This window comes from Notamacropus eugenii, chromosome 4 (genome assembly GCF_028372415.1).
Source record: "Notamacropus eugenii isolate mMacEug1 chromosome 4, mMacEug1.pri_v2, whole genome shotgun sequence".
In the NCBI taxonomy this organism is placed as follows: Eukaryota; Metazoa; Chordata; class Mammalia; order Diprotodontia; family Macropodidae; genus Notamacropus; species Notamacropus eugenii.
This window is the reverse complement of record NC_092875.1, coordinates 285589049-285601085: the sequence shown is the minus strand read 5'-3', so window position 1 is coordinate 285601085 and position 12037 is coordinate 285589049. Positions and strand designations below refer to the sequence as shown.

At 36.9% G+C, this 12037-nt stretch overlaps 1 protein-coding gene across 9 annotated transcripts in view; it reads left to right on the top strand.

Annotated features, from left to right (window-relative positions):
- PDE7A (phosphodiesterase 7A) overlaps positions 1-12037 on the top strand; it is a 146937-nt gene that overhangs the window by 89804 nt on the left and 45096 nt on the right. For 6 of the 9 annotated variants that reach the window (XM_072604703.1, XM_072604697.1, XM_072604699.1 and 3 more), the window contains one exon: positions 1684-1767. The exons of the other annotated variants lie outside the window; for them this stretch is intronic. In XM_072604703.1, coding sequence (XP_072460804.1) covers positions 1684-1767 — 84 coding nt within the window. The remainder of the gene's footprint in view (positions 1-1683; positions 1768-12037) is intronic. 9 annotated transcript variants of the gene reach the window in all.

The following is a 12037-nucleotide window of genomic DNA, read 5'->3' as shown; positions in this document are numbered from 1 at the left end:
TTTATACCAACACCATACCAGATGTTAGTTTTTTTTGGTCATAATAATGTACGAAGGCTGTCTGCTAAGAGTTAGAGTAGTTGTAATGTTTCTTGGTGAAGGCCGTACTCGAACTAATGAAATTATGAGTCCTTGATATGTAATTATTAAGCATTCAAGTATATGTGCCAGTCAGATCTGATGAAATACTACTTTCATTGTGTAATCATCAGGTGCTTTCTAAGATGTCTATGTGTATTGTAAAACACAAATGATAGATTTAGTTTGTTTATTTGTAGAAGAAAATGTTAATTTGAGTTTAGATTTCTTCTCGTTCTCAAATTTTAATCTGCTCTAATTCTAAAATGAGCCATTCATTATAATCAAGAAAATCTTGAAGATGTGAGAAAATTTAGATTTAATCTAATTTAGAACCTTCAGTTTGAAATTAAGTACTCTGGTTCGATAGTTTGCTTTCTAGGATTATTATTTGTGAGAATTCTGTGTAAATATAATCATAACTGGATATTTATATATAGGTGCTCATTAATTGAAATCTCTATGTCCTGAGCATTATGTGTATGGTGCCATCTATTGATTGCCTTGCTGTGATAGTATAAAGGGCTAAGGGGCCACTGTCCATAAAATACTGGGTCTCAATCAGTTGGGTTCAAACTTTACCTCTGACTGTTAGGAGCTGTGAGATTCTGGGTGAAATCACTTATCATATACCTTAGGCAAGTCCCTAGGACATAAAGGTTTGAGATCCATGTTAGTTTAGGAGTAGCCTTGAAAAAGTAAACTGATTTTTCACTACCCTATAAAATAATTTTCTTTTAAAAAAATCAACTTTTATTTCTAAAGACTTACTTTATTTGGAGTTATTCCAACCCCACCAAAATCAGTTTCACTACTTCAAACACACTTCCTAATCAACAGATTAGGAAAAATACAGTGTTTATTATACTCACTGCATTAGCAAATACAACCACTGAAGATACTTTTTTCCCCTATAATGTGTGGAGTTTTATATCTATCAGAGAAACTTAGAAGATTAGAAACTTTTAAAACTGCTTTGAATTTTTTATTTCTTTGTTCAGATCAGTCATATAAAGTAAATTATTACTCCTAGAATGATAAAACTAATAAGGGCTTCAGAGTACATGGATATTGTACTCTGAATAATTGATATTTTTTGTCTTACAAAAGCTCACCAAAATGCCAACAGTTAACTATAAATTGATAAAGTAACAGATAAAATATTTAACATTGGAACACAATACATTTTGCCCAGATTTACTGAAGTGAAACTTTCTGTGCTAACCATTGTTTTAATATTTAACAAATTTGCATTAGGTTAGCTGGATTTTTTTGTTTTAGGAGATTTCAGAAGGACCTCTGAGCTCATTGCGTAGAAATAGGGTTGTCATCCATTTGTGTTTATCCTTTAAAACATCATACCTTTAAACAAATGATATAATAAATTTTTGGATTTTCTTATAACATAAAAATTATAACAGACTAGCTTTAAAAATGAGTTCTGTCAATGTTTTTAGCTACTTGACCCATAAAAATTATTAGTAGATAAGTTACATAGATTGCTAATTTTGAGGCTGCTGTGTATTGCTGACAGCAGCTTCTTTTCATTTGTGTATTTATCTCTACAGTCTTCCAAGCTTGTATTTTATTCTTGACCCTGTCTAGGAGATGTGCGAGTAAGGAGTCGGGCAGGATTTGAATCAGAAAGAAGAGGTTCTCATCCATACATTGATTTTCGTATTTTTCACTGTAAGTATAGCAGTTGAAAGAATACTTCTTATTGAGACTTTTTTAAAAACTAGAAATTTTAATTTTCATATTATTTCAGTAACATAAATTGCAAATTTTAAAATCAATAACACCCTTGTGTTAGAGCATTTTAAAAAATAATAAAATATTTAAGAAGTATCTTTTCAGTTCTTAGTAAAAAGGGAGTTAAGATTCTAAATAAAGAATCAAGATAAGTTTTGATGATTTATGTGAGTTTATTCTGAATCCTGCAATTTTGCTTAAGTTTTTTTGTGGCTGACTCCCTAAGATTTTTGGAGTATAGCATCATATTGTAATAGTACAATTCCTCGTTTGTCGATTAAAGAGATTAGACTGAATGACCTCTGAGGACCTAAATCTCTGATATTAAATGTTATTTATTTTACATACATTTATTATGCATAGATATCAGTCATCAAGTATTTATTAAGTGCTTACTATATATCAATTACTATGCTAAATGCTGAGAATGACAAATACAAAATTGAGGCAGTCTATTCCCTCAGTGAGCTTATCTATTTAGATCTATGCTTAAAGATAATGTTAAATGTTTAAGTTCATTGTAACTTAAAACATGCTTTTCTGAACTGAACTAGCTTATTATGACTAGTTGGACATAATATATGTAAATGCCTGATAATAATTTCTTAATGGTTTATTGACTGAGTTATATAAGCAGCAGTGGATTTAGGAGTGAAGTGACAAAGTTTAAAGAAAGTATTTTTAAAACAAAAGCATAGCTATAATACTACAGCTCTTTCACACATATCTCTTTCTGTAAAATGAAGTCATTTAAACCTTAAATTGCTAAGTAATTTTTTGAAAACATTTTCTTATCACTTTTAAGAAAGCATAAAGATACATGGAATAGAATCCTTGAACTTGAACCAAGTACCTGACAGACCAGCTGCCTGTTTCTCACATAGACCTAATTTTGTTTAAGCAAAATGCCTGAGAAAGGCCACAGAGATGGCATAGATGTTCTGTTTCATTAACTGCATAGTCCGTGGTAGACTCTTTGGGGAAATAAGAATTTAGAAGTTCTTAGTTGGCTTCTGCCAGCCCTCTTGGCCTTATTTTCTTCAGCTTCCCACTTGTGGTGTGAAGACATCTGGTGAAAAACTATGATATAAAGAGTAGATCTGTTAGGCCTTCTTCCCCTGCAAGAAATAAGCCTAGGTGTTCAGCATTTTTGTTCATTCTTTTCCATTCTTAAGAATAAGGTGTAGTCCCTGACCCTTGAGGTTGGAGAAGTGAGCCACAGGCATCCAAGCTAGTTTTTTTGCAGCCATGGTAGCATTGATAACCCATGTATCAAGGAGTGATCTTGGAAGTGACTTTTTATAGCCCTACCAAGAAAAGGAGCTATTTGGCAGCAGTGCCTCCTTTGGACATGAACTTGGTGGGAATGATGCTTTGTTGGAACTGACCTAAGTTAGGAGTTTGATTCCCACCCCTATTCCCAGGTGACATAGGGGAGATTATGTCCCAAGGTATTGGGGGGAAAATGTTTGTACATTTGCTCTCGCTATGTCTTTGAAGTAAATATCCATTTGTAAAAATCATTGTTAAATGGTTTTTAAAAATGAGATTTGTTGGCTGGGAATGATGTGATACACAGAGAATCACCAACCAGCATAGATTTTAATAAAATTTACTGGAGACCAACCAACATGGCAAAATATACCAAAGTGGTTACAGTCCAGATCTTAATAACAGTGATGACCGCAACAATATCACCACTACCACCACCACCTACTACTACTACTACTACTACTACTACTACTACTATGCTGCTGTTGCTCCTGCTACTGCTGCTACTACTACTATTACTGCTACTACTGATAATGATAACTAGCATTTATATAGTGCTTTAAAACTTGCAAAGTACTTTACAAATAACTCATTTTACCTTCCCAACAACCCTAGAAGATGGATGCTATTTTTATTTCTGTTTTACAGGTGAGGATACTAAAGAAGGTAGGTTAAATGACTTATCTAGAATTCCATAGCTAGTAGGTTTCTGAATCAGGTTTTCCTTTTCCAAGTACAGAATTCTATCCACTGTACCATATAGGTGCCTACTTCAAAAAGACCTGGGAAAAAAGCATCAGAACAGGGCCTGTTAAGAAAATCTAAGGGGAAAAAAAATCACACTTGAGTCATTTTTCCAGGCCACCTCAACATAAGGAGACAGAGATCTGTGGAACTAGGGATGGGGTCTAAGCAGAAGGGTGGCCCTGTGCCAAATGTTCAGCATAGAAATTGAACCAAGGTCTGCATCTGTGCATTAGGGCCAAGAGAGGTCCTATATCTAGCAGGGCTAGACCTGCTACTAATCTAGAAACAGGAAACGGTGCTGCCTGATAGCTCTGCCACTCATACTGTAGAGCTAAACCACAGATCCAGTACAGACTGAAAAAAAGAGTGGTGGTTTAGGGCAAGATGTAGTCCTTAGCCTGAGGCTATGTGCTGGGAAAGGAGCAGAAACAGAAGTGACCAGCAGTTGTGTTTCTTTGACCCCAAAGTGAGATCTCAGATTTAGCTCCCATCCTACTCTGAAGTTTGTAGAACCTGATGGCTAGCTGACAGTAGCTAGGGCAAGCACCATTGTACCGCAGTTCCAAACCAAGAGCAAACCCACAGTTGTTTTACCCAGATATAAAGCAGGCCTGCAAAGCTCAGACCAGGAGGGCAACAATTAGACTTTCCTCTGAATCTGAAAGCTTAGAGCATACTCAGAGCTTACAATCTAAGCTCTGCTGTTGGAGATCTTTGAAGAATATAGCATGCAATATCTTGAGAAAGTAGCAGTAGAGCCAAAAGAATAGAAAATAGATCTAGGCAAATCCCAGACATTTCTTCCACAAGTGTGCAAAAATTGACCTTAAGACAAACTACCCATTCAGAAAGTAAGGTTGAATGACATAAGTAAATGAAAAAGCAAACCCCACAAAAAAGAACTCTTAGGTGATGAGATAAACCAAAGACACAAACCCAGAAGAAGACTCCAGAACATCTACAAACAAAACTTCAAAGACAAGTACAACTTGGACATGATAAATTCAACTAGAATTCCTACAAAAAATAGATTACTTTTAAGTTAAAATGATCTTAAAAAATGAAATAAGTTAAGGAGTAAAGAAGTGGAAACAAAATGAGAGTTGTAGAGAAAAGACTAGAGAGTAAAATTAATTGGTTTAGGACAAGAGGTATAAAACCTTACAGAAACAGATTCTTTGAAAATTAAACATCAAACAGAATGAATGACTCCATGAGGCAGCATGAAATATCAGTCAAAAGATTGAAAAAACTAGTATATCTCATCAAAAATAACTGGTCTGGAAAACAGATCAAGGAGAGATAACATGGGAATCGTTGTACTGCCTAAGTGCTATGATCAGAAGAGTGTACTGAGCATCACAATTCAAGAAATCCTGAAATAAAACTGTCTAGATCCGTTAGGACCAGGGGTCAAAATAGAATTTTCTGGTCACCTACTGAAAGATACTCCAAAATGAAAACTTCCAGGAAGTTCATAGCCAAAATCTAGAGTTCCAGGGTCACAGAAAAAATGCTGCAAACAACCAAAAAGAATTCTAACACCAAAAAGCCATGGTCAGGATCGCACAAGATATAGCTGCCACTATAATTAAAGAGCAAAGACCTTGGAGTACAGTATTCCAAAAGGCAAAAGGTATATGTTGCCCTTTGCTGATGTAGCTCCCCATTTATTAAGGGGATCACATTTACTAACTGAGGTGGTTTCTGGGCTCTTTATGACAACCGATTTTCATTAGTTAAACTTACTTAGAAAATAGTAATAGTGCCAATGTATGTTTTCTCTATTTTTCATTTTTCAGTAGCTTGTTTCATTTTTATTTATTTTATTTTTCAATAACTTGTTTAAATAAGTTATGTTGAAACTGTTTCAGTTACTTTCCATATTCTCATTTTTATGCTTATTTTCTAATTTGATAATGATTTTGATCATGTTGATGGCATGGCTGTACACTGATAAGTGATTCAAAAGTGTCTTAAATTTTTATCATTATCATTTCTAAATGATACTTATTTAGTTTTCACCATGGCCTTTACCTACTGATCGAAAAAATATTCATGATTCCTGGCACATAGTAGGCGCTTAATAAGTATTTATGCATCAGTTAATACTTGGGTATTAATTTATTTAGGTATGTACTTGGGTATAAATTTACTTAGGTAAAGCTTTGAGGATCCTGAGCCTTTGACCTCTTTTATTTCCTAATCCTGAGCACTGTATTTTAACATACATTTTTGCCATTCTCCCTATCCTACCTTTGCACTGAATTCACTTATTTTCAAAGTTTTATGCTGATTTCATTTGGAGCATTTTATTCAGTTCTTCCTCAGTTTTCTGCCACTTTATCTGCAACAATAGATGTTGGCATATAAGCCATAATTATTTTCCTGATAATCTTTTTTTATATGTACTTAATCATGAATATGAAAATAAAAGATGACCAAATACCTCAAGAAAGGTTGCTTCTTGTTGACCTTTACAACACCATAAAGTATGTTCTACCAGTTCACAAGCCTCCGAGGATGCTACTACTTTTTTTTTCTCTCAGTTTCAATACAAGTGTGACAGTTTAGTTAAACCATGGAGTATGAGAAGGGGAATGAGGTATAATAAGGTTCTATCAGAGATGATACTTGGACCCTAATCTTACTGACTCTCTTACTCCCGCAGTATCATGCTTCCCTCAAAACTATTATTAATGTGTACATATTTTATATATACCGACATAAGTACATGTTATCTTCTCAGTAGATTGTAAACTCCTTGAGGGCAGAGGCTTGGATTTTTGTCTTTGCATAAAATCATAGTCCCTCACTATGCCTGTAACCAATTTGATAAGGCCTCTGAGAGCTTGTATTCCAACAGTATTGTCTTGAGAATCTAGAGTGTAATTTATGGTCTTAGAGATCTTCATGGTTCACATTCGTAATCACTTCACTACTAGCTTAACCAGGAGTGGGAAACCTGCAACTTCAAGGCCACATGTGGCCCTCTACATCCTCAAGTGTAGTCCTTTGGTTGAATCCACACTTCACAGAACGAATCTTCTTAATAAAAGGATTTGTTCCATAAAACTTTGACTTAGTCAAAAGGCTACATCCAAGGACCTAGAAGGCCACAAGTTCTCCACCTCTACTTAGACTTATATTAAATTGTTTGCCATTATCACATATCTAACTCTCATTTTAGAATAGAATAAGCCTTATATTAATAGTACTTCAATATTTAAAATGATCCATAATTTCACTAGTGTGGGTACATACACCAACTAACAAAGATTAATGGGCATATGTAACACTTGGTCTTAGATGAAAAAATTTTAAAGAGAGAAATGTAAAGAAAAACAGTTGCTTTGGCAGAAAAACAAAAAGACCCTGCCTTCTGGTGATTTAAAAGCCTTTCCAAAGGCTAAGTTGGCCCTTGGACAACACAGTCTGTCACTGGATATGTATCTGAAATCTTTGCATCTTGGTAGCAACCTGCCAGAACTTGAGTTCTACTGTCAAATGTTTTGAAAGCTGAAAGTCATTTCATGCCATAATGAACCATGAACAAAACTTAGGAGACATTTCAAACCTTGCTCCAGCCTACTTTTCAATCAGTCCACAAGTATTTATTAAACACTTACCGTGTGCTAGGTGCTGAAATACGTGGAATGAAACAATCCCAAGTTCCAGCCCAAATGGCCTCCTCAATAGTGTGTCTTTCACCTTCAAGTCTTTCTTTGTACAAGTGGTCACACCTACCTAGAAAGCCATCTTTCCCCACCTTTTCCTCTTAGGAGTCCTTAACTTCAGGGCTCAACTTGGGGACTACCTCCTATGGAAAATCTTGGCTGATCTAACCCCATTTTACTCTGGAGCTCACAGATTGGACCCATAGGGCCCTGCCCGAGCACCACGTAATAGGTATATTTTGGGCCCTCCAGGCTCATAGTGAATATCAATAGTAACTGTTTCTCTTTTGAACAACAATCCTGAGAGCCTTCCCTTCCCAGTTTGATTCTTTTTTTTTTTTTTAATTAAAGGGACCATCCGTAGACTCACTTCTTAAAAAGACCTATTCAATGAATGGTGCTAACTCAAAGTGAGAACCTGAAAAGGCCTTAGCCTAAAAAGGGCCAGGGTCTCCCATGGCAACCTGAGCCATCTCTAGTTATCCTGATGAATATCTGATCTCTGGACCCAGATGGCTCTGGGGGAGAAAGTGAGGCTGATGATCTTGCACAGCCCTCCCTCACTGAAATTAAAGTCAACTGCAAGTTATGTCATCATCTCCCTGATGTCATGGTCCTCTTCAAAAATGAAGGATGAACACAGCTGATATCTCTGCTTGTTAGTGCCATTTTCCTCATCCAATTATCTTGTATTTACTTGTGTTTATAATTTATATATTGTCTTTCCCACCCTCAGTGGAATTTAAGTACCTGGAAGACAGAAACTGTTTTAAAAAAATTATCTTCCCAGTGCCTAGCAGAATGTCTTGCACATTGTAAGTATTTATTGAATTTAGAAAGATAATATTAATTTGCTCACTGAGCTATACTGTTTTTACTTGTTGGCATGAATTATTAGATAAAGATGGAAATTAGAACTAACTTATGGTTTAAAAGATTTTAGTATAAGCATGAAAGAAGGTGAGCATTAGTAAAGAGAAATTTTAGTAATGTCAGTTATGTTCTCAGGCAGCAGAACGAGATCTTAAGAACATTGGCAACAGAAATGAATGACCTTGGTTTTTTGTGAGATAGATGGAATCTTAAGCATTATTTGTTGGGACAAAGAGTTTGGCAAGTTGAGGCCAGTGTGGCTTTTTAGCACAGAGGATGACTTGTGAGTACATCATAGAGTAAAAGTGAGAAGAAGGGAAGAATAGTGATGGTTGGTGATTCTGTACTCAAGAGTGTTGAGGAAGTTATTTGTCAAACTATTAACAACAGAAAGGTCCATTTTTTCTCTTAAGGCATTTATACACAAGATATACAAGAACCTCCAGAGCCTTATAAAATGATTGACTACCACTACCACCGGATTTATATGGGCACAAATAATACTGCCAAAAATGACAGAGGATAGAAACAGATAACATTGAAGGAACTGTGGAAAGATAAAACTAATATCCTGTTAGTGAAACTGTGAATTGGCCCAGCCCTTCTGGAAAGCTATAGAATTGTCTTAAAAGTAATAAATTGTGTCCATACCCCAAAGCTATTACAAAACAGAAAGGTCTACGCATGCTAAAATATTCACAGTGAAACTTTTTGTGGTATCAAAGAACTAAGGACAAGGTAGTGCCCATTGATTGGGAAGCCGGCTATAAACAAATTTTGATATATGGATATAATGGAATTAATCAACTCCATCATAGTGAAAAATGGGTGCTAAGGAAGCAGAAGAGCTTGGGAATGCTTCTGTGAAATGGTGTGGAGCAGTGAAGGGGCCAGAACAAGGAAGACAGTGTGCGCAGCTGCTATAACCTTGAAGTCAGGGGTTGTCTTTCACTTTTGTGTTTGTATCCCCAGTTCTTAGCACTGTACTTTATTCTTAGTAGTTGCTTAATAAGTACTTGTTAATTTATTAAAGAAACTGAGGCACAGAGAAATTAAGTGACTTTCTTGAGGTCATAGAGCTAATATCAGAACTGACAATTGAACCTTGGTCGTCTGACAGTGTTCTAGTGACTAAATCATCACCACGAATGTTTATATTAGTGCTTTAAGATTTGCGGAGTGTCTTACTTGTTTTATTTAATTTGATCCTTGTTTGAACCTTATGAAGTGTATATGTAATTGTTATCATCCCTATTTCACAGGTAAGGAAAGTGAAACTGAGAAAGGTCAAGTGACTTGCTTGGGTTCACAGAGTGAGTGTCTGAAGTAGGATTTGAACCCAGGATTTCCTGATTCCAGCCAAGTCCAACTCTTTATTTCCACTGTGCTATATTGCTTCTAAAGACCATGATCTCTAGTCCTAATTTCTCCGCCAACTGAACTCCAGTAATACTGGACATTGTCATGTCTGTTGTGTTAGCGCTTCAAACTCAATATACTCAAAACTAAATTTATCATATTCCCTTTGAACTTGCTCCTTCTTTACTATTTCTGTTGACCTAGACACCATTCTCCCAGTCTCCTAGGCTCAAAACATCAGCATCATTCTTGATTCATCCTTTCCCCATATTTTTCATGTAAGAGCTGTTGTCATATTCTGTTTTACCTTTGCTTTAAATCTTCAGTGCATCCTTTTTTCTCAGTTCATGTACTGCCACCATACTGGCACCTCACTACCTCCAGCCCGGATTGTGTTATAGCCTATTTGTTGGTCTCCTTGCTTCCAGTTTCACACAGCTGCCAAAATCACTTTCCTATTAGATAGGTCTTACCCTGTGTCACTCCCTTGTGCACAAACTTTCAGGTGTTCTCTCTGATCTCTAAGATAAACTATTTAACCTGGTCTTGCTCCATCTTCTCCAGGCTAATTTCACATTACTCATCTTCAGTCATTCAATCATCAAACTTTTATTATGTACCTCCTGTGCTCCCAGCACTGAGCTGAGTATACCAAGACAAAAATGAAACACTTCTTGCCCTTAAAGAGTTTACATTCTGTCAGGTGAGGCAACAAGTATGTACGATATAATATGCAAACATAAATATATTATAAATAAATATAAAGTAGCCAGACTACCAGTGGTGCTCCTAACGGTTCGTTGTATGTAATGGCTTTAGTTGCAGCTCTTGCCTCCTGATTGAATTGGGGTACAAAATACATGTGAATGTGATTGTTAAAATTAAGAACATTCATTACTATAATACTTCAAAAACTTTTTAATAATAAAGAATATGTAAGCTACAAAATGTCACAGTTGTCTGAGAATTCAATCTGTAATTAAACAAAAATCTCCTTTATTACAAATGTAACAAGTGGTTATCTAGTCTTTGCTCAGATACTTCCTGTGAGAGGAAGTCCATCATCTCCAGAGACAGCCATTCCACTTTTGGATAGTACTAAATTTTAGAAATACATCTTCCACTTATTGTTCCTAGTTCTTTCTTTTTGGGCCAGACAAAACAAGTAGCAACCTTTGTAACTGAAGACAACTTTTGTGTCCTTCCTAAGACTTCTCTTTATCAAGCTAAATCACCTCAGTTCCTTCAGTGAATCTTCACTCTTCTGTTTGTCTTTCGGGATACACTACAGTTTATCAGAGCTCTCCAGAAGAACTGGTATAAGGACACTCTTAAAATCTCTCTGAAGAGCTTATGAGACATGGGAGACAGTGGCACAAGACTACCCAGCATGGCATGCCCGCATCAAAGAAGGTGCTGTGCTCTATGAGCAAAGCAGAATCCCATTAGCATAAAGGAAACTTGAGATGGGCAAATCTAGAGACATCTGCATCCCAAATGTTCTTGTGGACTGTTTGTACCCAACCTATGGTAGAGCCTTACGAGCTCATATTGGACTAGTCAGCCACAGTTGAACACACTATATCTTGACCTCAACATTGTGATGTCATTGTTCCTCTTCAAGTACAAAGGATAAACACTGTGAAGGTTGGAAGTTCAATTCCGTGTGGACGGTCTCGGGCGGGTAAAGGTGGGAGCTTCTAAATCTTAGAGTTCTTACGAGGCCCCCCAGGAAAACTGCAGGGAATCGAGAAGGTCAGACCGAGCTAGCTCGGCTAGCTCGGGTATTTCCGCCTCTTCCCGGGAGATATGTGATGGGTGGAGCCTCCCTGCTCTTGAGGCTGTCCCGGATTGGACACACCTGTTGTCTCCTAACAGGCTCGATATTGATATGTAAACTACGCGACAGAGGGCTTAAGTAGGTCCAGGAAAGCCCGAAAAAGCCTCTTGGGCGGAGGGCCACGTGTGAGCTTACTAGGCTCCCCATTTTCCTCTCTCTTCTCTCCCCTCCCCCTCTCTCCCCACTTACACTTCTACTTCCAATCTCTTATTGTAAGATCTTTGTCTCCTTGGGAGATCCCTCTCTCTCTCCCTCCTAAGGAAGAATCCCCTGCACTTGTAACCGAGACCCTGAAATAAAGCTCAACCCTTGTTCGACTCTGGAACGTCCTTTCTCTCATATGCGCACCCGGCATGGCCAGCCGAAGACCTTGGGAGGTGAGGTAAGAAAGACTCGGGTAGCCCACAGGCCTCTAGGTCTGGCAAAACACAACCTTAAA